A 27,074-nucleotide genomic window follows, 5' to 3' on the forward strand; every position below is an offset into this window, starting at 1 on the left:
GTCCTTTTATTGTAAATGTCAGGCTACACTGTAGTCCTACTACTATTTTATCTGCTGCAAGAATCTGAAATGTGGGCACTCCAGAAGACCTTGGAGAAAGCAGCCCACAGCGCCAAAGGCCAAATTCTTCTTTGGTGTAAACCTCTTAGTTCACCCCCATCTCCAAAATCTGCTCATGTAACTGCTTCACTCTTAAACAGTTTGCACCATTTACCAAAGTTCGAAACAAACTTGGCAGTTTGCATCCATTTGTAACAAACCTGTTGCTTTTCTGAGCATTCGTCAGCAGAGTAGAAACTATCAACCTATGATATGGTTGTAATATATAAACATACAACCTATGACATGGTTGTAATATATAAACATCTATTTTGCTTTTTCAATAAGTATTCTGTTGTGGGATCCATATTGCTTGTTGCACAGATATATTGCTAAATTAAATTTACTTTGCTTGTGTATTTGAGCTTTATTAACCCAGGAAAAGTGTTTGGGATAGCTTCAGAGGTTTATTGGTTTGGGTAAAAATCCTTAAGGTCAACTTTTAAGGTGAAAAACTTCATATGTACTTTTTATTAAAAATTATGTTTTACAGGAGCAGGCAATTTTTTTTTTTTTAACATCATCTGCCTGGAAGAATGAAATTCAGCAGTGTTATTTTAATCAGATAGCACAATTATTATTTATGCTATTATAAAAATTCTGCTACATTTTTTACATGATTATTGTACTCCTTTAACTAAACACAATCTTAGAAGTGCACTTTCCCCCCCTTTTATTTGCTTTTATTTTTCTTCCCCCTCCCCCCCCAAATTTAATCCTTTAAAATGCTTTCAGTGGAGATATAAACAAATATTCAATATTTATCTGCTCTGTTCCTTTTATTTTACGAGAGTTAATTTGGTTATTCTACTGGACACCCTGGGACTCGAGTGAGACGTGTGAGCCTTACTTCTGTTGCACCCGCACAGGAGGGAATAGCTGCCCTCCTGAGCACCCGGTGCAGCTCCTGCTGAAGGACTGGCTTTTCTCAGTCATGCCCTCTGCTCCTTGTTTTTCCTCTTCCTTCCAGTCACAGTATGAGCAAGACTCACTCTTACTTAATGACTCAGATCTGCAAATAGTCCTATAATTTTTCTGTGTATGTACCTTGGAAGTAAGCATTTAGGGACCTCAGATTTGGATTTTTAAAATTGTTTTTCTTTGGCCTTTTTTTTTACTTTCATAGCCATCTTTTTGTCAAGCTGTTGAAACAATAACTAGAATAAGGACATATATATGATCTATATAGCCCAATAACACATCTTCTAAATACACTATAACTTGTTATTTCTTTTTCATTTGCTTTGCACATTGAGCAGATGTCATCATTCTGCTGCCTTTGGAAATACAGACAATAGCTTTTTTACTTTCCTCTATAAATATAATTCAGAACCCATCTCATGCAATTTAATGTGTTCCCTTTAAAACAGAATATACTCAAGTGGCTTGTAGTATTACATTTGCTAATACCAGTGTTTCTGGAGTGCCTCAGAATTTTCTCTAGTTCCATAAATGTGAAATACTATTCTTTGTTCAGATTTTCCACTGACTCTGAAATATTCTGGCATTCTACTTTTAAATACCCTGACTCTAATTGTTTTTTAGACTATTTGTCCTGGCAGTCGGACTGAGTCTGATGCAGATTCCTTTCCCCCATCACAATTCCCAATTAGTATTAGAGGTATGTCATGGTTACAGCCTCCTGCTTGCAATTGTTGGTGGTAATGAGCTGGGAATGCAATTGTTTGGGACTCTTTTCAAGCGTTTGAACCTCTCGGTTATTTTCAAAGACATCATATGCAGAGGTAGAAATGTGAAAGGTACTAAATTTCTACAAATTTTGTAAAGATAAGTGCCTAGGAGAGAAGTGTGCCTGAGGAAAGGGAAGGGCCAGCTGTTCCCCGGCCTTTTAGCAGCCTGCCCAGCCACTGCCAGCTTCCCCCCACCTCTGGGCAGGGGGGGAAGGGGCAGTGCAGGAGATGGGGGTATTAAAAATGTGGGAAATGGGATTTCACAGTGGCCTTGCTATAGTTACAGAAAGGAGTTGAGACTATCTGAATGCTGGGTATTGGTTTAGGCTGTAGTTGTGAAGAAAGGAGATGCAGTACCTGCCCCCAGAACGTGCAGGGGGTCTGGACAATTGAATTGCTGGCTCAAAAGTGAAATCTCTGCAGAGACTGGGCAGACAGACCCAGGCACAGCCTTTTGTGCTACTGTGGTGCATGAACTGTGTATGGCTGGGAAGGAGCCCTGAGATGTGGTACTTGGAAAACCCACAGTATGAGCGGCTGCCTAGCTGGAGAGCCCACTCCCAGGGAAAATCAGAGCTGGATAACCATAGAAACAAGTTGCAAGAGTGGGGAAATCCCTTGCTACTGCAAACCCTCATGGGATGGGGCCCTGCATGCCTTCGAACCCTCCAGGCACCAAGGGGCCGCAGCTCTGTGTGTGGAGAGGGAAGTGTGTGGTGGCTGTGTTCATGTCAAAGGAGGCATTTGGGGTGACATGGGCACATTGCCCACTTTCTATGGTGCTGTGGTTTAAGGGGACTGTTGAAGTGGGCTGGTGTTGGAAACATAGCTGCTGGTTTAAAGTGACCAGTGGAACTTGGCTAAAAATAATTCCAATTTCAAGTTCAGGAACCTAAATAATATGGATATTTTGGAAATGATATCTGTGAAGAGCCTAGACTGTTTAAGATATTTAAGTCCTTTTCTTCCCTTCAGAAGAATACTCTGTTCCTACACTGACAACTCATACACTCTATCACACACTCTCCTGCTGCAGTTCACCATGACAGTAGGATTACCATGGTGCTGCATTTGCTTACACATTTCTTGAAAAATCAGCCTTCAAATTTTCCACTTTACCATGCTTCTGAAAGGAGACCTGTGCTTCCCTTTTAAAAGTCCCAACATAAATGCAGTCTTTGACATGCAGTGTGCCTTCCTAATGGGAGTAAGAAGATGAGGAGTATGTTTAGTGAATTCTCATCACTTTCCTCTCTGTGGTCCTGTTCTACATTGTTGTTTTCTGTTATTATTAACTTATATTTGCTTTCAGAGGTCCCCTTTAGCTCTGTGCTGTAAAGAGCTTACTACAGTTATTACTGTTGCCAAACACTTGTGATACAACTCCTATCATAAGCCCATTTGAAGTTTGTAAAAAGCAAGAGAGTGATGGCTTTACTGTATTGACATACTTCCTACAGAGCCCATGTTGTATATTTAATGTGTAACTCTCCAAGGTTCAGAGAGAGAACAGCATGACTTCCCTCCAGCAAACCTTAGCTCAGGCCAGCTTCCCTCCAAGAAAGATTTGCTTATGATGGGTACCTGGTGGGAACACAAAGTACATTTAACACCCTTTTTTTTTTTTTTTCTGTCAGACAAACATTTGCTTGGACCGTAAGCCAAGATGCCTTAGACAAATGAATAATGCACTCCCTCACATTCAACATATTCATTATAAATCCACAGGATTGGTTTGGGTGTTGAAGCAAGGAAGTTTCTAACATCTGCTGGTTGCAAGGTTCTATTCCTGCTGTTCTCAAGGATAAGAATGTTTCAAAAAAGATAATGAACAGGCTAACACATCAAGGGAAGAAAAACCTTTTTATCACACACAATAAAATAGTTGTTCTGTGTTTCAATACTTTTAGCCAATTAGGCTAAATATAAATCAAAATGATATGTATAGAAAAATATTCCATGCTGATGTTTCTCTTATTAAAATGTATTTTTTAAAAATGTATTTTTATCTGTAGAACAGAAATACACGTTGTGGAGCTAACAAACAGCTCAAATTCTTCCATGTATTGCCAAAGCACTTTTGTATTCTTCAGACTGAATCCTTCCACCTGATCTTTCTATTGGTTTCATCTACTTCCGTAGTTCTGGGTAGGCAATTATTTTATAATATGTGACTGTAAAAGGAGACAGTGGAGTTTTATGTTGGAGATCCGGCAAATCAAGATTTACTTTTGTTTGATTTTAAATTTTAATCACTTTTCCACCAACTCACCAGTTGTGCAAATTCTATTGGGATCTGAAAGTTAAATCTATTCTAGCTCATATCTGAACATCAGGAATAACAATATTGCAATTGCAGCTTACTGTCATTTACACTTTATGAAATTAATATAACATGAGAGCAAAATTGATTGGGGAACAGTTTTCAGACAACAATATGTACAGAGCAATAGTTTAGTTTCAAACTGGAAGAAGGTTTTGCAAAACTTGCCCTTTTTACTACTAACTTGATGATAGGATAGGAAACACAGTTTCCAGTCTGGAGATGACCCCAGACAGTCAAGTATGGCAAAGATGCTGAAAGAGTAGGATTCAAACCAAAATGGATATGGGAAAGGGATCTGAAAGAATAGAAATAATTCAACAACATAACATGAAATAGTACATAGACACTAACTGGAGGCACTACAGTTTAGGTAACAATTTTGCAAAAATAGAATTTGGCATTCATGGCACATGAAAAACTGAAGATGAATCAATAGTGTTTTAAAATGGCAAGCAAGCACCAGCCCAGAAATTAAAGGAACAGGATATATAGGTAAGATATGGAAAGTAATCATTCTGCTCCATGCTCAATTAACAATGTATTTTCTTAGTCATTGTATCTGATTTTGAGCACTGTAATTGAAAGGAAAATAAAAAGTGGACCAAGGGATCAAGCACAGTCTGGAGCATGGCAGAAGAACTATAGAAAACGTCACATATGGAAGGGGACTTTTCTAGTCTGGGATAGCAAAGACTGACAGGAGCTACTGTAAAAAACGGAAAAGGAAGGGAATATTTCCCTTTCAAAAAGGAAGGGAATATTCTGTTCCCCATATGCAGCATGGCTCAAACACAAACAATGTGCCTCAGCTGTAGCAAGGGAGAATTAAATTAAGCATCTGAGAAAATGTTTAAAATTAAGATGTTCTGCAATAGGTTGCCTGGGACAACTGTGAAATCTCTAACACTGGAAATTCATTAGAGCTTGACAAAGTTCTCCATTTTCTTATCATCATGGGCTGTGGTTTGGGGATTATAATTCTTGCTATTGCACAGACCTATTACATGGTGCCAAACAAGGCCCAGGTCTTCTGCAAATAAGGTGAAACATCTCTGTAGTTTTGGTTATTTATGCATATTTGTTAAGTCTTAGGCATCCAAGAAGGTAGAAGAGCTAAGGGCAGGGATAGAGCTGTGAATAAAGAAGTTAAAATCCTGAGAGAATAAAGGTATCTTTTTTTAAAAAAAAAAAGATGCTAAAATATCACAAAACTTGTTGTTTACCCTTTGGATCTATACTGCAAGTCTGAGGAGGTGTAAGCTCTGTTTGACACTTTCTCAGCTGATGGAACATTCAGAACATCAGTCTCTCTGTGTGCCTCACTTTTTTTTCCTCCTGACTTGCTTTGTGTGGCTTTTCTTGTATCTAACAGGTTGTGAGCCTGCCTCTCAGACTTTTTCTCAGGTGGGGTGCTAACATTTATCAAAAGGGGTAGGATGTTGATTTTGTGTGAGATGTCATCCCTTCTGGCAATTTTTTTGGAAACTGGCCAATGTTTAAAAGAGATCAGAGGCATATGGACACATGTGCAGTCTGACCCCTTGCACTTTGCTTCCAAAAGACATCAAAAATGCTTTAAGAACATCTTATCACTGCCTCTGATACTGATCCAAAAAAATTTCACTCAAATGTCTATGAATGAAAAATAATAAACCACATCTTTATCATTACATTTAGTAAATGAGGTATGGCTCTGATTTTTTTTTGACAGAGACCACTTCCCAGTACAATATTCAGCAGAGACAAACCCCATGGTATATTTGGCTAGCAGAAGGATTTAATGAACTGAGATAAAGATAAATGGAAAGAAAAAAAGGAGGGAGAAGGATCTTCCAGGTGTGGACTAACAGAAGAAAGCTAAGGGAAAGAATGAGTTGACACAGTCAGCACAGAGCAAAATCTACCCTTGCAGAATGGAAGGAAGTTTCATGGAAGAGGTGTTATTTGTGACAGTTTTTTCAGCTGAGGAAATGAATGACTACCAAACAATTCTTAGAGACAATAATCTGGATACTTTCAATTTTAAGCAGGTCTTCATCAGAAGTAGATTATTATTTTGTAGACCAAATAATGGTCTCTGGGCAGTAACCTAGCACAGAACACAGTACTGCACGAGTAGAATTAACATTTGCACAGCTGGTGGTAAAAGCAAAGTAAAAGGCTAGTTACATTTCTTTGGATTATTTTGTGAAGTGGAATTAATTCTTGTGAAAAATGCCAGATAAAGAATTCAGAAGCAATGTCTTCATTGATTTCAGTGGATCAGAATTCACTCCTGAGTGAGAAGCCAGCCAAATCCAGTGTACAGAGCCAAGCCACAGTGCCATGAGTTACTTGCTAAAAGGGTAATGCCCCTGCCTAGGAGCATGGGGCAGACAGACTGACCTTTTCAGTCCTTGACATCTCAAATAAGACTGCCAACAATAATGATATCTAGGGATCAAAATACCCATCTGCTATGTATTAGACTGAGAAAAGCAGCTGCCTGGATGCTATTTTCAAAGAAATGGGTTTAACTTAGAGCTAAGAACTCGCCCAAATGCAATAGCTCAGGGAAAGGGCTGTGACTTTCTCTTGGTATGGGGTGGTGGTCAGTATTTCATGTGAGATGGGCACTTTCAGTACACTGTGAACAGACTGCTGCCTGCAGAAGCAGCACTGCCCAGCAAACGACAAATATTTGCACTGAGAAGGGCAGGAACTAGCCAGGCCTGCTTTGGAAAAGGGTTTGGAGACTAGATGGCACCCACAGGCTCATCACAGTATTTAGAACAGATGAACAAATATAACTTTAAAGTTCTTTGTTTTGAACTGTGACTATTCACTAGTAAGACCAAAACTCTTTGGTGAGCTGGAGAAGTTAAACTCTGATGTAAACTTCAAGTTAGGATAAAGAGGAGGATTTCAGCAGCTCCAAGCAGTACGTCATGTAAGGTTATTTTCATTTTTCTTCATGAGCATCTTTTTCTTCTAAATATATCAAAAAGCAGGGTTAAGCTTTTTCAGATAAGACTACAAAAACCCCCTGAAAAAATGGACAGTGTTCTATGGCTTTAAAAGGGGAATCACTTTGAAAGACATTGCAAAAGATAACGTTTGAAAACTCAGCCATCTTGCCTCTCTCTGAGCTTCTGCATGTACACCTCTTAGGAAATCCATTTGAACCCAGAAATTGTACCCTTGCTTGGAAAGAGTTGATTCTGCCTTTCCCAAAGTTCCCCTTTATAAAAAGCTAGGCAGCCTGAGGAAAAGAGTATTTAATTTAAACCATATCTCACTATCGTGCCTCTCAAAATCTTTGCAGATTTATATTATTTATTCTATTACCACAAATAATTTCAAATAATAAAAATCTGCAGGCAAATATCAGAGTGAAACTGTAGAAAAACAAAATATAACTTAGGGCATCTATTCCATAAGGTTGTTCTTACGTTTATTAATGCTCTTAAAAGCCTGCAGTGACAGGGTTTTTCTCTAGTTTGACATGAACCAGCTCTTTAAGCATAGGCCATATCAATAAGCTTCTGACTACTTGGACCTGGAGTGCTATTTTCTGTGTTCACACTGTGTTTCTCTTAAATCTAATAAAAAATAAGACTCTGTTGGTCCACCTTGATGAGCAATGGCTTTAATTTTCTTACTGAATCGTGACCTTCTAAGCAATAAGCAGAGTATTGTGTAGGCATTATTGCTAGTAGATGTTTGGAAAATATGGAACAGGGAAGAGATTGCATTCTTATTTCCTGGATTAAGCAAAAAACTACTCTGAGTGTTCTCAAATAGACACATCATACCTGTGTATTTGGCAGCATTTTCTACCCAGTGCAAAGAAAAAACTTAGTGATTCTCCACAGCTTCTACACAAAATTGGACAAAATCACTACCTCTTGAAGAATCCAAGAAATCACTATATTAGCTGAGTGTTAGTAATCTAAATCAAAACAAGAAGAGATGCCAACTGTATTGCTTGAAATGCTGACCCTTCTCTCAGCTGAGGCTCACTGAGCTTCTGTTCCCAGAGTGGGGACATCAGTGGGTCACACAAACAGCTCCCCTTCCACAGTTGTTGGAGAGGAGTCACCCAAGCAACTTAATACCCTTCATTCCAGAGAAACTTTATTCAAATATAATGTCAATCAAGAAGCTTTTTTACCAAGCTGACCTCTGTCTCTTGATTGATTCAGTCTGAGAAATGGAGCTGGTTCAGTTTGTATGCCCAGCCCTACCTTCTCTTTGTTCTTTAATTTATAAATGTGTCAAATATAATTAAAACTGTCAGAGGCCAAGATTAAATCAAACAAACTGTAAACACTGCTTGTGTTATTTGCTTGATGCAAAGCTTTCACCATAAAAGGCTTTCAGATAAATGAATTCAGCTATTAGAGTGCTGCAGCACTGAAACTTTGCTCCAAGTGTTTGAACTTTTCAGGGACACTGTCAGGTCAGCTTACATTCAAAACCTAATATATGGCTGGGATTCTGAAATTGCCTAAGGGAGTTAGGTACCTGACTTCTACTGAAAGTCAATGTGTGGTGGGAAGTGAATTGACTTTCAGCAGGAATTAAATGCCTTTGAAAAGCCTGCTTTGACATCTACGTACCCAGCAAAGCATCTGATGCACAAGTGTTACAAAACCTAAGATCTATCTTTATTTAATTGTATTTTGGTTAGCAGTTAATACTACCTTTCAACATGTAAAAATGATATTGTTCAGTAATGATATTATTAAGTTGTGACGTAACTAAGGCTAACTTCTGGTAGATTACTCCTTTAAGGACTTTCAGTTTCGGTCTGCCAGGCTGCAACCTGCAGTTTAATCCACTGATTTTAGTGGTACTCTTTAAGTGCAGACCTCTTAAGTGCAGATTCAGAGGCTCAGTCCATCCAAGGTTTCCACCAAAGCATTTTTGCCTTAAAAACCCACACCCCTATCTCATTAGCCATCATGCAAATTCATAGCAGGCAGTAAGGACACTCATTACTTCTGAAAGCAGGTTGCTCTTGTTGACTGAGATTTTAGTGTTAAACAATTAAAATTTACACAGCTTTGAAATAAGATCTCTTGACTATTTCCTTTAATTCCTCATTGCTACTTTTAAGAGTAATGCAAGAAATGCAATGTATTCTGTATTTTTACTATAACTTATTTTTCACACAGGATGGGCATTTGTTCACTCCTACGCTAAATTCTGCTCTTTTTTGGCACATTTAAGTTTATATCTCCACATGTTTTATGAATTTAATAACTTGATGCTACATTATGCACAGAGCTTTTTGGGATTTCTCTGTCCAATGCCTCTAGAAAAAACAACTGTAGTAGTACCATGGGACTGGAGTTAGAAATTTCCCTCTCTGATCTTAAAAGTCTTATTATTTATCCCCAAATATTCTGTAAGAATACTGGTCTCCTTGGTAAAGCCACCTCATTCATTGTGTAGTGTGGCTGCTATGAGACGAACTCAATGGCAAAACTCAGAGGTCATTTAGGTACAGGATGACATCATTATACAAGGGACAGAATATGCCAGTTCTTCATCTCTGGAACAGCAATTCACATCTGAATAGAGGTGTTCAGTGCAGTTATTCCCTCATTATCCTCAGTGGACATGAAATCCAACCACAAAACCAGTGCAGAGAGCCTTGCAGCTGGCAGGCTTGTGTCATAAAGAAGGCAGTGCTTGGGAGAGCAGAAGGTCAGGATTCAATGAAAGCAGAGTTAGTGTACACCAGTGATCTCAGACAGCCTTGCCAAATCTCCTTGATATATTTAGTATTTAATATTGATTATTTAGAAATATTTTATATTTATTTTTATTTATATAAATAAATATTGACTATTTATAAGTCCCTTGGCTTTTGCAACCATAGGTGTTTTCAGATTTGTTGAAAATAGCTGATAAGATCCCTCTGTGGTGATGAATAACCAAGGCTTGGTACCACAAACAACGAAACAGAGCAACATTACAGTCTCATGTCTTGAGAGCAGTTGAAACCATCTGGAGGCATCTTAATAGTCCTAAACTATTTCTGCTGGTTGGCAGCATGAGAAATACATCAGTAACAATGAGATCTTAGGGTTATAGGCTGTGAACAGAGGCATTGCTGAATGAATTTGAAAAGAAGGCTTCAGAGTAGTGCTTTTTTTATATCCAAGTATTTTTATTCAGTGAAATTGAGACAAAGAATGTCTTGGGATAAAAAAAATTAAAAAGTATAACAATGTAATGGATCTTGGGTATTGTAATACCATCTAAATTAACTCTGTGGCAATTTTTGCTAATACAGAACCCCACAAAAACCAAATAGGACTGCTTTTCTCAGCAAAGTTCGGGTTTGGGAACTGGTTCAGATGATACATGGAAGCAAATATGAAGGGATACTGCTATGGCTATTCCACTGCTGCACAGCTGAGTTGATAGGTATCAGAATTTGGACTAATGACTTCAGCTGTAAGCTTTCCTTGTAACTAAGGACAGCAGGATTTGAATTTAAATCAGGATTTTACCTCTAATAAAGTCAAAAGAGACTGCAATTCTTTTCACTAGTTAGGTACATTTGTTGACTATCTGGGGTAAGTTTATTATATGAAAGAATTCCAAGCTTTTGTTTTCAAATTCAAATATTGCTTTAAATGAGTATCAAAATGTTATTCTACAATATTAGAAACCTAAATAAAAGAACTTTTGGCCAGAATGAAGAAATAGGATATGATATTAATTCCCAATACAAATTAAACTGAAGAGGCTACTTGCATTGCTCTGTACGAGAGAAAATGAGAACTACATAATGGTGTTTTAAATTCCTTAAAATTGTAGTATTCTGAAAAGCTTTCTGGCTGTGAGGCAACATTTAGTCCTGATGCATGTACTATTCTTTTCCAGTCCTTTGTGACCAATTCTACTTATTTACACTCTCATATACTATTTAGCTTTAATGCATTGTGTGCTTAAAGGAGAAACAGGAATTCAGCCCAGTCTTCCTTAAACTCTTGCTAGACTTTATGTTAATTTGATCCCTTATTTCTCCAGTTACCTAATGAAAAGGGTGATTTCACTGTCATTAAAGATCACCTCTTTTCCTGTTTTCATGTTCTTTTCACTGTTATTATTCTTGTCATTGAAATTTCCTTTCTAATCATAATGAACACTCAGAACATTTCATCGAAAAAATGAGAAGTTAAACATTTTCTACTTCCCTAATCAAGACCCTGCCATTATCATCACCAAAAGTCAGAGAAACAGGAGAAGAATGACAGAATTACATGAAAGACAGAAAGGACACTGCCAAAATTATTCTGTGATCACAGTCACTTATAATAATACCTGGATGCTGGCATGTAATTGCATACTAAAGCCTGTTGTGTAAACTCTGTTACCAGTTGCACTGCACAATGCTGATACTCAATTGCTTCAGTCACAATTGAGCCAAATATAAGCAGAAATTTGAAAAGTGTCTGATTGCTACTGTGGGATAATTCATACCACTCATAAATATATCTGGTTTTAATTTCATTTGATATTTTTGAAACAGAAAGCCACAGTGATTCTAGAAGAAAAAGTAGCCTCAAAAAAAAAAAAAAAAAAAAAAAGAAAAAATCATGTTTTGCAAATGAAGAGAAGAAAATAAAAGTACGATAAATTTTTATTCTATCACTTTTGACAGTATCCTCTTAAAGGAAAGACTAAATTAAATTCTAAGGGCAAAATTCTCTCCTCATTCACATCACAATAACTCCAGAATATACCTACCAACTTTAATACTATTTTTCATTAAATTAGGTCTGCAATATCACAGAGAAAGGCTGATTCCTCTTTTGGTCTCAGATAAGAGAGACCTGTTTCTCTTTCAGGAAACAGGTATGATGAGAATAAGACAGAAAACTCAAAAAAAAAAAAATCTTTGAATTAAGAATGTGTTCAGTAGACACACTTGGTTTCTTCCCATCACACATATTTCTTATCCTGAAATCTGTGTTTCACATAAATGGAAAAGAACAGGAATGGAAATTTGATCTGAAGGCTATATTAAATTCCTTCTGCAGTGACCTGCTTGAGAAGCAGAAGGATGGGAAATAAAAAAGATTGGGACTGGTGCAATTCAAAAACATTAAGAGACAGCCCCAAAAAAGTGTCAGAGATCTTCTGTCAGGAGGTATGCCCTTCACATCCATCCCAGCCTCTGGTGGCACTCTCTCTCCCTAGCTATTTCCACTTGATTCACATTGTTTCAATACTTGCTGAAATGGTTCACATTGTTTCACTGTTATTACTGTTATTATTTTACCTATCCACACTGGTCTCTGCCAGTCTGTTATTCATAATTGCCAGGGCTCCAACCCCACCAGAGAATCCATTTTGCTTTGAATTACAGCTCATTTGCCTTGGATACCCATTAGCAGTTTCTGACAGCTGTTTCTGCATGATGGCCAATGAGACTTTATTTGAAGCCAGGAAATCTTTCATGGAGATCATCTCTCCTGACAGACGGCGTCCGTCTGTGTCACTCTCATTGACAACATCGGTCTCGATGGAGATGTTTCTCTGGCTGCGCACATTTCCAGGCATTACCACGTTCCTCCGTGAACGAAATAATCTTCTTTGGCATCTGTGGCAGCACTTGCAGGACAACTTCTTTAATATCCAGTTTATGGATTGTTTGATCACAATAGAGATCACATTGAATAAGGAATAGATGCAGCACACCCCCATGAGTATGAAGACAAAATTGCCAAAGCGGTAAAGGCCTTGGCTTTCATACTTGATGTTCTGGCTACTGACCAGGTCACCAAAACCTATGGTGCTGAAGGCCACGAAGCAGAAGTAAAGTGAGTCAAAGTAACTCCACCCTTCAATTGGTGTGTACATTGCAGAGGCACAGCAGGAAATGATGAGTGATGCTACACATAAAATCAGCATGACATAGTACACAGAGGGCTTCCAGCCCGCCAGGCTGTCCACCTCAGATGTCCCTGAGCCCCGCCGGCTGTTGTGAGGGAGAACGCCTTTCCTCCTCAGCTGTCTTTCGTGGCAGGACTTCATGACATAAGCTATGACTGTGATCAAGCGTTCCAGGAACAGGTTAAAGAACAAAATGGTCCCTGCACATCCTATAAGGCCATAAAATATCAGAAAAATTTTGCCTCCAACGGTGGCTGGGGTGGTCATACCAAACCCTGGAAGACAAAACAGAACAGTTGAAAAAAAATAAACCTGTAGGAAAAATAAACCACATCAGGAATTTCGTCACATGCAAGACCAGCAAACTGGCAGCAAATCCCTGTGGTACAGCTCAGCTCTGCAAAAAAGCGAGGACACTCTCCCCAGCTGTAACCCACTTGTGCTTGACCTTGTCCCAGCTGCAAGGGGAAGGAACGCATGGCACTATTTCCTGCAGAATCAGAATGAAACAAACGAACAAAAAGAAAAAAAGCAGAAGAAAATGCATGGGAAAGAAAAGAGAGTTTAGTGGAGATCTGAATTTTGGTTGGGTTGCTAGGTTCACTCTTTCTCTCCTTGTGCCATGGATTGCTTCCAGGCTTTGGAGTTACCACACCTACTTTCTTCTCTCAGGTGCTGTTCTGCAGCAGGGGTCTGTCCTGGGGGTGGCTCTTACCTTCCAGGGGTCCATCCTCACCAAATCTTTGTAACACAAGCTGAAATTTTTCTGAGGCTCACCTGGCTCCTGCTGTAAGTGCAGGTGGTTCATCACCCAGCACTCAGCACCCACTGTAGCCTAGGCTGGGGGCACACACCAGCTCCCAACAGGATCAGCAGACCCTCATGAGGGTCCCCAGTAGGCATTAAAGATGTCCTGCATCTGACTCTGCTGTCTGTCACCCATTATCAACCTCTTTTAAAATCAGCATTGCTGAATTTTTCCTATTTCTTTGTGTCCCACTCCACTGCTCAAGTCTGAATGTGAGTCTTATCAGAAATCTCCTCTGGCCTCATTCCTGTAATGGGATTTCTCAGGCCAGAAGTGCTTCAGTCTTCTCTCATATCCTTCCCATCCTAAAGCCGGAAAATAGTAATTTTGCTTCAGTTAAAGCTGTTGATAAGACAACCTTGCTTTAATAAGATATTAGTAAAGAATAAAAAACATGTTCAGAACATCATTGAGCAAATTGGAGTAACACTCATGAGAAATCTTTGCTGCTGTTTTATTAGGATTAATAAGGGATTACATAACTGACCAACTAAGCCAAAACAATCTTGCTGAGAGGACAGAAAAATCATGCTGGACATGAGACATTATTTGTTTTTTTCTCTTTCTAACTACGAGATGCTGATTATGAAATAAAGATATAAGGCTCTTGGAAATAAAGGGAATTGTATTTAATGTGATACACTTGTGCTTGGAAGACAAGACAAATGCATTGTGAAAAGACCATCTTTCCATCAGTGCTGAACTATTTTCCTCTTCCCTTCACTGAAGATCTGCTACCAACACAGATTCCTTTCTAATGGTCCTCACACTGTTAAGCGACAGCCCTCGGCTTCACCCCTCCAGCACAATCCCCGCTAATAACAGCTCCAAACGTGGGCTCCCAAGGGTCACTGCACTTTTGCCTGATCCACAATCAAAACGCAGCATCAAGGGGTCCTACAGGAGGCTCCAGCCTCCTCATTAAATTTCTGTGCTAGAGAGAGCTGGACTGCAGCTCTGTGGGGGTGTCACATAACAAGAGACAAACCACAAAGGCAAAACGTTCTTCATGACGATATCTTTTTGCTGTTGTTCCACTTGGCACACAAATATTTCCTCTTGCTTTTCACCTTCCCATTCTGGTTCATGACCTGATGCTCCTATAATCCTAGCTTTGATGCTTATTTTCTGTGCAGGCTGGCTTATACGCAAGTCATGACCTCCACCCTGTGGACAGACGTGTAAAGACCAATGGACAAGAGGAATTTTCTTGCAGCCTTGGGGGATCTGCCCAAAGCAGCGGTGGGCAGGGCAGTGAGGGGCTGCCACGACCCTGGCCCACCCTGTTCCTTGAAGAAGAGAAGCAGCTGCAGGCTGGGCAGAGATGGAAAGGGGGGGATCCTCTGGCACAGGGTGAACAGTATTAGGGACTGGCATGCATCTCCCACAGCAAAAAGCAAATGCCCTGGAAAGAGAAATGCAGTTAAGGCTCACACCCTGCATGGCTTTAGGCTTTTGGACTGTTAAAATTTGCAGTTGTCAGCAAAGAGGCTCAGAGACTTTGCTGTTAATCTGCTTTCATTTTGAAAACTGATTACTGATAACCAGACTTTTCTGCTATTCCTTTTGAACAGTTCATTATCAATAGTAGAACTCCACTTTTCATCCCATTAGTTTTATTGCTTTATTTCTTTAGAGGTTTTGATGAAGACATTTGTGTAAAAGCTTTTGAAAGTCCAGGTACACTGTAGTTTTTGTGAGATGTGACTTCCCTCTGCAAAAGCTGTATTACTTTTTTAAATGTCCTGACTTATTATATTCTTGTTTACACTTTCCTAATGTGCCTCTATGGAAGACAGACTTATTGACCCATGGTTTCCAGGAACATCTTTACAGCATGTTCTACACTTGTTACCTTTTGTGCACCAGATCTGATTTTAGGCTATAACGTGTATTCTGTTATGAAGCATTTTCATGTTTGAGTTCTTTCATAAGTCCTTCACAAAAATCGTCAGTCCTGACAGTTTGAAAGACACAACTCAAATATGAGGAAGAGAAGAGAAACCAACAGTCAAATACATCAAAGGTAAATGACTTAGTAAACAATGACAGTACCAATCTGACTCATAGAGCAGAACAGTGAAGGAGTGAGAAGTTACACTGCAGACTGGGAAGCAAATACAGAATGAAACTATGAAATTGTATAAAAGAGGAAATAAAAGCAGTGGCTGACACTTGGAGACTATTTGAAAATACAAAATTGCTTCTTGTGATGAAGAAATAAAAACAGGAAGCAATTTCAGGAAAAAAATGCTGAAGATTTTATGATATGAGAGAATGCTGATCAAATTCACTGAATTTTATTTTACAAGTTGGGTGGCATCTCTTGAAAGAGTTGTTTTGAGTAGCAATTGGAATTTTAGTTAATCAAGTGGGAATTAGATCATTCTGAGTTGGAAAAAATTGAATGTTTTTAAGGTACTAAAAAGTGTTTCGATGGATTTGTTAGACACATCTGCCAATATGGCATTGTAATATCACCATTGATAGAAATGCATGACAAATCCTAACATTAGCAGCCCAGCAGTGAAGGCAGCCTTCTTAGTAGAAATTTTGGTTCCTATTTTGAAATCAGTATGGTACTGCTTTGCCTGTGTCCCATGATTCATTGACCACTATAAACTGGTTTTATCTTTCCTAATATTCAGCTCAACTAAGTACATTCCTTGTACCTTCAATTTTCTTTTAAGTTGGAAGGAATTTATACTCCAAGTAGAGTCACTAAAAGTTTTCTAAACATACGTCCTATGCAAAACAAATTTTCAGATTTTGTTTTGGCAGCAAATTCTCTAGTATGCAATCTGTTAGTGCAAAACATTATAAAACTCACCTGTGTGTTCAGTTTATATTGTGTGGACATTCCAAAAGGACAAACTCATACAAAAGAAAAATTAAAAAGTGAAATAGCATTGATAGTATAATATAATCGTCCTTCATGATTTCCTGAAGTAAGTACTGGGTATAAGTGGAGAAAAGCAAGCAGCTATAATTCTTATCAATAGCCAGTTTGATAAGAAGGATTGAGGTCCAATAGGAAATTCTCCTAAAGCAGAATCCTCCAACAGAGGGCAAACAGTAAAAAATGTTAAGCAGAGAGTAGTCTCAATCTAACAGTAAAATGATTATATTGAAACCTAACAAGAGGAAATAGGCATCAACTTTTTATAACTAATCAATTCCACAAAAAAAATCTGGTTTCTCTATTTTCTTTCCTCAATACCTTGATCTATCAGCCCCTGAAAATCTAGAAAAGCTGAATTAAAACACCTCCGCCCTCCAACAGCCATCCCTCTGCTATGAGGCTGTGCAGTGTTCCCATCCAGCCCCTCTCACTTTGCCCAGGTCCCCCAGACCCATCACATCCCATTCCCCAGACACAGCCAGGGTGCACAGCCCAGGGGACTCGTATCACCCACATCCTGGCATGTCACACACTCAACACTCAGCCTCAGAGAATCCAGCTGCCTATTTCAGGCCAATATTAGCTCATTTCATCTTTTCTGTTGTAAACTGCTTCAGTGCTACCAACCACTGTAAGCATTTTTCCTGGGTCATTACCCACACTTATCTCTCTCTGCCTGGTGATATACAGTTGGACATTTTGTGTTTTAATTCTGTATGTCCTGACATTCACAGGTTGCATCAATTTAAACTTTAGTTTTCATTTCCTGGTGCACTTGGTACCATGAGAGACTATGAGAAACAGTTCATCAAACCTAATCCCTCATGAATGAAGCCTGGAGTGCCTCATACGGTGTGTATGTAGGAAGACTAGGACAGACATATAGATTTCAAGTTAATCTTATATCACGAGGTTGGGTCTCTCTATCGTTCTGCAAAATATCTCTCTTTTCTGAGAGGTTTCATTTCCTTTTTGAATGTGTGCAGTTTGCTGCTCCTGCCCTTCCCACAAAGAGGAAGTGGGTAGAAAGAGGGGGCAATGCTATAGCAACAATAATGAATCATTGTGAAGTCAGAATATAAATATCATCAGAAAACAGCATTCCAGTGTAGCCTACAATCAGAACTCTTTGTGATGTTGTGTTTGTATTCCTAATGTATTTTCTATTTATTTGTTTATCAGCTCTACTTCATAAGTGATTCACTGGGGAAATGATGAATTTCACCAGTGGAACAGACACAAGAAAATTATTGAGGATCATGACAGGTGTGAACCAAACTAAACAGGATCAATACATTCTGCAGTGAACTATCTACATAAGGATGTTTTGTGCTTCTAAAAGAGGTACAGAAGAAACAACTCTAACAGAAGCTGTACTTCAAAGACTTGAGAAAATGTCCTGTACTGTGCCCTGTTCTGACAGTGTGCAGACACTAATAATTTGGCAAAATTCACTTCTGCCATGATAGCCTCTGTGAGATGCTGATGCTCTGTGAGAAGAATAAGTTGTCCTAGCAAAGCTAGTTCTACTGGAGTAATTCTCAGCTGTAGGGACTCTTAAAGCAACAGCTAAAGTACTCTCAAATATCGTTACATCACTGCCCTTATGACATCGCTATATCAGCAAGTTTGTAACAGTGTCCTGTTCCAGGAAGGAATGAGGACATTAAGTCCTTCTTTCCAGAAAGAGAAGGAAAAAACTCATTTCTGTGAGACTTCCACTGTGTAGGAGGACACAACCATGGAAGCAGGCACAGTGTTGTCACAGATAACAGCAGCTAAAAGCTAAGAGTTTGTTGCTGACAGCAACAAACCTGCACTTAGGTCCAATTCCTGATATGAAAAAAAATCTCTAGTGTCATTCATTTTGCTAAATCTAAGCAGAAAACCACACACACACGCACGCACACACACACAGAGACACCTCTGGGATTTCCCAACAGTGGAAGATCAGCATCTGAACTGTGTGGCTGGCTGGTGAGACACAACCATGCATGTTGTCACAACCACTAATTTCAACATCTTGATCCTCTCTCTGATGAGGAGGGGAGGATGAGCTGGCCACGAACCTTTCCTTTACTGCAACAGTTATTTGACAAAACAGAGTTTTACTGGGGACAGCCTGCTGTGTGGTAGCATTTATTTAATTGGTAACGCTATTTTCTTGCGCAGATGGCTACGTGGGGGAGAAAGGCTCAGCCTGCCCAGGGAGGCAGGGATACATGGCTATAACAGCACTCCTTTGTGCAATATGCTCTTCTATTTCCAGAACTACCTGCCTGAGTGCTCTGAACCTCCTGCCTGGGCATCTCCAGCACTCCAGAGCTGTAAAAGCTGGAAATGTCTCCAGGGCTATTATAGCTGAGTCATATCTGCAGACAGACTGCTATGATGAGTGCCCAGCTGCTTGGTGACCTGGGACCTGCCCTGAGTACTGTGACTTCCATCTGTGCCAGTCTGCACCTGCAATGTCATGCACAGGCAGGACGAGAGATGTAATCTTCTGCAGAGCTCCAAGCAGGGTTCAGTCCATTCCTAAAGGACAATACTCATGCTGAAACTAAAGCTATAAGGTATAGATGAAACAATAAATACAGTTACTCAAATACAAGCTACACTTTCTCATACAGAGATCTTTTTCTCTCTCTAACTTGTTTGAAGACTTGTCACAGCTAACAGCAGCCTTGCCAGTTTCAGAGAGGCTGAAGGTCTGGAGAGAGACAACGCATCAAGGACTGCAGGAGTCATGTGCTCAGTCTGGGCCACCACGGGGATAGAGGACTTGTGTAAGAGACTGTGCATAACATAAGAGATTGTGCTTACCCTCTGAGAAAAGGCTTTTGTAAACCCAACTCTGTGACAAAAATATAGGCTAGTGTTACACCAAGTGTGAATGGGACTTTAAGGTTAGAAACAGCAAAACCTTGGGCTTTCACTGATATGTTCTGGAAAGCATCAGAAAAGCTGGTTTTGTGTTAGTGTGTGTGATAATGCCTGTATTTAACACAGCAAAGTTCAGCTCACAGTGAGTCACTGTTAAAACCTGTCTGGAGAGCTGGGTACCTGTCACTGCCCTTCTTCTCTCACTTTACATACAGAAACTGTATGTTCTGCCTCGAACAGAAACCTAGCTTAAGAAAAGCTTCCAATGCTAAGAAGTCTAAAAGACATACATAGAAAAAACGCTAAGGGGACAACATTAAATGAACAATATAATAAAACATCAATTTTAATAGACACCTTGACGGGTCTGTTGGCACCACTGTTATAATGTCTGTGTGGCCCTTAAATAATACATGACACTTTGGGAGTCTGTAATTTTCATCACTATAAGTTCTTTACATAAGATAGTTTATGGAAACCTTGTCATTCTGCTTTTTATGATTAAGGTTAATATTTTATTTAAAGTTCACTCCAGGTCTTCTGTAAGAAATGTACACAGCCTTGTTACAGCTCCTGTGTGATAATAAATTCAATGTATAAATGTTTTACGCCTACCTTTGGGTTTCCATTTATAATTTTAATGTAGTTTTCGATGCTTGAGGTGTTATGCCTAGTACCTTTCCATCAGCCCCAGATAGATTAGTAAGTCTGTACATCTTTGATGTTACTGTAGGGATAGAACAGGGCTCAGTTTTGAAATACCTTATTGCTATTTTTGAATTTCCTTGTAACAGTCATTTAAAGGTTTGTGCAGTTTTTATTTAGACTCAAAACATAGAAACATTTATCTAATTAAATAATATACATTTTATTAACATTTGTCTTTAATATTTAATCACATCTTAATTTTAGTATGTTGTATGAAGAGGTACTTGTGCCTGCATGTGCCTGAAACCAAGACAATCTGAAAACCTGTGCTGAAATATCCTTAACAGCTGCTGCTTTGGTAAGGGTACAGTAATACTGATGAGTGTTAGTTCTGGGGACAAGATTCATATCTATGCAAAATTGAAAAATACATATAATTGCATCTGAATCAAATTGATATATATGTATAGAAACCTTTTTTTTCTGTGGAATAGTGGACCTTACTAACAAATAACAGTAACCTCAAGCCATTATTCACTGTGGTAGGATAATAATTAATCTGAATCATGAATGTAATTAACATTGTTCCAAGGGTTTGTTTGCAGTCAATCAGTCTGTATAGACATAATAACTCCAGCAATCAAGGAATAGGAACATAATGCGGTGTACTAATTGAGCTACAGGTTCATCTACACTAAAATTTTCCTTTTAAATAATACAAAGCTGCTTGTATTTTAAGAATTTTCAAAGGTCTGTTTAAATTTGCTTATTGTGAGTTTTATTGTTGGCATATACAGTTTTTTTCTGGAGTAAAGCTTTATCATGTCTTCTCATTTAGGGGGCAAAACTATGGGAAATAAGGCAGGTTTTTGGTTCACTTCTGGTGAAAAAAACAAGTGGTGTCTGTTTGAATCCTCTTCCCTGGCTTTAAATACAAACAGCTTTATGCAACAATATCACTTGTGGTTCAACTAAAGCAAAAAGACCTCAGCTGTGAGTGTTAAGCTCAAAAAAGTAAAGAAAAAAATCTGCAGCATTACAGGCTGTAAGGAAGCTGGACACAGATAAGAAAATTACATTTTCAGTAGGAGAGGAAATAGTATATGTGCAGGTGTGTTTGTGTGTGATTACATTTTCCTAATCAATTTCAAGTCTTATCTTGATGGCAGAGAGGAAGGTTGGTAGCCATCACTACCAGAACCACCATGTGCCAAGGGCCTCAGCCCTGCTACCTCCAAGGAAATGAAAACCTCACCCAGAAAATTAGGTTGGCCTAATGCTTGGATACGTCAGACTGAAGGACTGATCAAAGAAGCATAGCATAAAAGACAGCACAAACACTGCTTTAGTTCCTTGGAGACTGACGGAAAGCCCCAAAAAGCTAAGAATAAAGCCAGAAAATTTCACAGTTTCCAAGCAGGTGCTGCAGGAACTACAAATATAAAGCAAGGCCCACGAGCTCACACCACATAGAAAAGGCTGTTGGCATGGTGTATAGTAAGGATTTAGAAATATTCCATATAAAAGCAGAACCAGATATTAATATTGTGATTAAAATTACAAAACCTGGCAGACAGTGATGACAGCCAACATTATCAGAGATTTCAGTGAATATTCATCACTGAATATATATCAGTGAGAAGTGACAATTCTGCGAGTGCTTGTCGATGAGCATATGATGATGAACTTCTGTTTGATCAGCTCTGAATTTCTTACCCATTGATCAGTGTCTCAAGAGCTAGGAGTTACAAAAGGGGCAAAGACAATTTCTCACCTTTTTGACATTTTGAAAGCAAAAAATTATGCTGAGGGGGCTGATGGATGGACATGGGAATAAAATCTGAGTTTGTCAAGTAATCATAGAATCACAGAATGGTCTGGGTTGGAAGGGACCTTCAAAGATCATCTCATCCAATCTCCCTGTCATGAGCAGGGACACCTTCCTCTAGAGCAGGCTGCTCAACCTGAGTAATGCCAGGCTACTCCAAAGACTATACCATCTACCATCTATTATTTTCACATTCTGCTTATGAAAATAGCGAAGCTGAGAAAGATTTTACTAATTATGTTTATCCCAAAACTGCAGTATCACCTATTTAATTAATTACGTATTCTTTCAGAGGAAGAAGAAATGCACAGATAACTCCAAATACAGTATACTTGATTCATTTTTAAACCCTTGGAAAATTGACAAAGGAAAGTCCTGGCTCTTTCTAGAAGTTTTGAAGATGCCAGTTGTACTGGCAATAGGTTTAAACACTTCTATCCTCTTCATTCACAGCACTTATTCCCCATCTGAGCAGCACGTTTTGCTCTGGAAAAGAAGCGCATAATTAAATAACAAAATTTCTTAGGACTGAAAGTGTCTGGTGGCTATCTGTGTGAAAAGAAATCTGAACGTTTTGAGGATATTTATAAAGTTCTTTCTGCACTAAAATGACTCTGTGACATCTTTGGTCTCTCTATAATGGCTTCCTGGAAGCCACGTTCAAAACAGTTTGCCATACATGAAAAAGCAATAGTGCTTTGATACAGCATATAACACACATGCTGAAAAACAGGTGCAAAATCCTGTGTCACAAAGGACTCTATTTTAAAATAAAAAGCCTGTTAGTGAAGTAGCTGAAGAGGCAGAGTCTATTAGACTTCCATTAGAGCCTTGTTTTCTTTTGAAAACAAGGTTTGTGAACTACATAGAAAAAAAAATAAATCCACACATCCAGAAGCTGAAGAATTTAATGGTTTCAAAGTCACAGCAACTTTCTTAACAGCTAGAGAAATAAGTCACATTCTGCAAAAGACAGTTTTAAATGATGTGTTTTCAAAAAATTCTCAACACATACGATGCAGAACGATGCGGACTGAGAAAAATTACCCCTGTTCCAACAGCATACACAGACCATAACTGTCAAACTGCCACAAGTGCAAAATATAGGAAAAAACCCCAACCACCAACCCCCACCAGGCTATTGTTAGGAGTATAGTATGACTTAAACGTGTACTAATATTAAAATGTTGAATGACCAAATTTGCTGGTCCAGTGCAAAAATATTTTGTGAAATAACCAGGGCAGTCGTAGAACAAAAATTGTTTACTAATTATGCCAAAGCACTTGACTTCATCAAGTTTATAAGAGCTCCTAGGGTGCTGATACTTTAATGAAAACTATGGCTGACAAGGTGATGCTGTATTTCACTGTGTCCTAAGTGTTGCTGCCTTCCAGGACTTCTGGGAACACTAGAAAAATCTGTATCACACACACTGGATTTGACAAAACCTACCACTGTCCCTTCCTCTCTGGCCTCCTATAAAGTGAAAATTGGCTAAAGTATTTTTTGAGATATATAAATATATTTATCTTTTATATATATCTTAAAAATGGGATTTTAAAGTTTAACTTTGAATAAAATTATGTTTTTAAAATGTCACAATGAATGCTTTCTTAGAAGCGTTTAAAGAAAAACTTGCAAAAAAATAAAACAAGCCACCAGTTGTCTTGCAGTCCCAAGAGTGATGTTTTGCTTACAAACACGACAGTAACGTTCTTTACCAGATGTGTGTTTGGGCTTGTTAAAACACATTTTTATATAGTCATGACATGTTTATGGCTTTATGATTTATGCTTTTCAAAATGCACCACTAATAATTCTCTCAATAGAAGAATTGGAATAACAAGCTTTAAGTAATTGAAATGACCACTTGGGAGGTGGGCCTGTGTGAACCTCATGAAGTTCAACAAGGCCAAGTACAAGGTCCTGCATCTGGGTCAGGGCCATTCCAAACACAAATACAGGCTGGGCAGAGAATGGATCAAGATTAACCCTGGGGATAAAGACTTGATGGTGTTTGTGGATGAAAAGCTCAACATGACCCAGCAATGAGTGCTTGCAGTCCTGAAGGCCACACTTATTCTGAGCTACATCAAAGGAGGTGAAGAGAGGTGACTTTCCCTCTCTACTCTGCTCTTGTGAGATCCCACTTGGAGTACTGTGTCCAGCTGTGGGGTCCCCACACAAGAAAGATGTGGACCTTGTGGAACGAGTCCAAAGGAGAGCCATTAAGTTGATCCCAGTGCTGAAGCAGCTCTCCTATGAAGACAGGATGAGAAAGTTTGGGCTGTTCAGCCTGGAGAAGTGAAGGCTCCAGGGAGATCTCAGAGCAGCTTCCAGTACCTAAAGGGGGCTTACAAGGAAGCTGGAGAGGGACTTTTCACAAGGGCATGTAGGGATAGGACAAGGGAGAATGGCCTAAAGCTGACGGAGGGTAGGTTTAGATTAGATATTAGGAAGAAATTCTTTACTATAAGGGTGGTGAGATACTGGAACAGTTTGGTGGACTTCTCATCCCTGGAGCTGTTCAAGACAAGGCTGGATGGGGCTCTGAGTAGCCAGAGTAACCCAACTTAGAGAACTACCCCAAGAATTGTACTGTCAGTAACCAGTCCAGCTGCTTGAGTAGCTGTAAGTCATTACTGCATGCCCCATGCAGTATTTGCCAGTGCAGAATGCCTAGCAATATCTTTACCTCCTTGCCAAATCCTGGTGTGGGTGCAGCCTGTAGGTTATCATGTTTTCTTAGATCTTCACTAACTGAGCTTATTGAAAATCATATTAATTTCTGCTTTCATGTCATTAGTAAATTTGTTTTGTAAAAGACCTGGTGTTGCTCAGGTAACTCAGAAGCTCTCTTTGTTCACTCTGGTAATAAGTTTTACTTATTTCTTAAATCCTATTTCCTGCTGATGTTAAGCATCAGTCTTTGCATGCAAACAGTAAAGGCTACAAAAAGTTTCAGGAAAGCAATTAGAAGGAAGCTCACTGTGAGATCCCCAGGTTTGTGGATAATACTGAGTTTGTTTGGGTAATCCTATACCACTGATAGAAGAAAGGATTTCACAGAAGGGAGTGAGTTTGCAGAAAGCTAGCAGGTAAACTTCAGTGTAGAAATGTAGGAAACATAGTAAGGGCAAAAATAATCTAAATAATCTAAACCATGCCTATATAATGCTTAAGTCAGACATGACTTTCACCATAGGTAGATCAAGATAGAAGGAAGAAAGGAAGAGAAAGAAAGCCAGGAAGAAAGAAGAAAGAAAGAAAGAAAGAGGGAAAGAAGAAAAAAAAAAAAAGAAAGAAAGAAAGAGGGGAAGGAAGGAAGGAAGGAAGGAAGAAAAGAAAAAGGGTACAAAATAGAAACAAGGGCATAATTTGGCTGCTTTGTAAGAATCCTGATGAAAACACCTTGAACTGCATTCAGCTCTAGTCTCTATAGAGCTTCTCTATTTAGAGAATAATGAGCTAAGGCTGAGTTTGATTAAGGGTTGCAAAATCCATGCAGCAGAAAAGTTGAGTTGGGGTATGGTATTGCCCAAATTCTGAAATACCAGAACTAGAATATCATTCGATGAAACAAATAAGAAACTGGTTCAAAACTTATGGAAAGTTATTTTTTTTTTGCATAAGGAGTTTTGAATGTCTAGAATTTTCTTCCAAAGAAGATCATGGAGTCAGACAGTAGTAGCAAACTCAAAAAAGAATTGGACAAATTCTTAGACAAAGGGTCTACAAACAGAGAGAAGTGGGAATAGAGTCACAAGTCACCTTCTAACATCCACATCCAACGATTTTGGATGCTGAGGGAATACAGGGGGTACGGACCTGTGACTTTGACCAGGCTCTCATCCCTAAATGACATCACCTTCTGCTGCTGTTGGAACAGAACATGGGATCAAAGGATTTGCATGTTAATTCAACTCTGCTGAAAATTCTGTCCTTCCTCCCTCCCATCTTCTCCTTTAGTCTTGGCTTAGATATTATATCTCAGTTGTGTTCCTTCGCGAAAGTATTAATTCAAGCTCAAAAAATCCTTTGTACCTTCATTACTTAATACAGCATGTATCTAAGAAAGTACCTACTATGAAAACATCTATCTTAGAAACATCTAATTAATCCGCTTCCAACAGAGATCAAACATGACACACTTACTGACACAGTAAAAAACACAAAGATGAGGGAGGCTGGGCTGATTGACATCATCCACAGGATTGAACTTTGGGTATCTCCTCCCAAACAAGTTTTCAAGTGAGAACCAATCTGTTCTCATGAAATTATTAAGGGATATTATTAAAGCAGGACTACTTTACTTCATGTCAGTTTAAATTGGAGAACAAGATTATATGGCTAAAAATATATAGTTTGAATTGCAAATCATTGTATTGTTTCCATACAGTACTAGGGTACGTAGTTCCTTTCAACACAGAATAAGCATGACTACATGTATTTCAGTTTTTGTTCACAATTCATTTATGAAAACACACAGTGTGTAGATAACCTTTTACATCTCTTGCCAGAACTGAGGCCTTGGAGCCTGTGGGGAAGTGGATGTGCAGTTCTTCCACTCTTGTCTTTCTACAGAACATGAACAATTTCAGTTGAACACTTTGCCATTTTTCCCTTGGAACAACTGAGTCTGAGGAGATCTCTGAGCCTTTATTATGGCATCCTCCAATTAATTCCATTTTAAATAGGCTGAAGTGACTGTTTTTAAACTCAGCAGAGTGAGGGCAGTGATTCAGCAACTTTAGGATGTGAGCAGAGTTATTCCAGTGCTCTATGAGTAGGAACACACCAATGCAGCCTGCTCAAGGACCAGGTCTTCCACAACATAATGATACCTGACTGGTACAGATGTCTTTAAAAATGAAACATCATTTACTGCTTTGCCTTGTAAAATGCTAGAACATAATTTTTAAACTTCTGTATTACCCGTTTCACACAAGCCTTAGTTGCATCAGTGCTCTCTTTGGAGTGAGGCTTGCAC

General features: G+C 38.9%; 1 protein-coding gene across 1 annotated transcript in view; it reads right to left on the minus strand.

The window, feature by feature from the left end:
• Nucleotides 1-808: 808 nt before the first annotated feature.
• KCNK13 (potassium two pore domain channel subfamily K member 13) overlaps nt 809-27,074 on the minus strand; it is a 58,755-nt gene continuing 32,489 nt past the window's right edge. Inside the window, exon 2 of the mRNA XM_050335366.1 lies at nt 809-13,289. Coding sequence (XP_050191323.1) covers nt 12,397-13,289 — 893 coding nt within the window. The 3' untranslated portion in view covers nt 809-12,396. The remainder of the gene's footprint in view (nt 13,290-27,074) is intronic.

The sequence above is a fragment of the Myiozetetes cayanensis genome, unplaced genomic scaffold (genome assembly GCF_022539395.1).
Source record: "Myiozetetes cayanensis isolate MyiCay16 unplaced genomic scaffold, myiCay2020 scf6-25, whole genome shotgun sequence".
NCBI classification, from domain to species: Eukaryota; Metazoa; Chordata; class Aves; order Passeriformes; family Tyrannidae; genus Myiozetetes; species Myiozetetes cayanensis.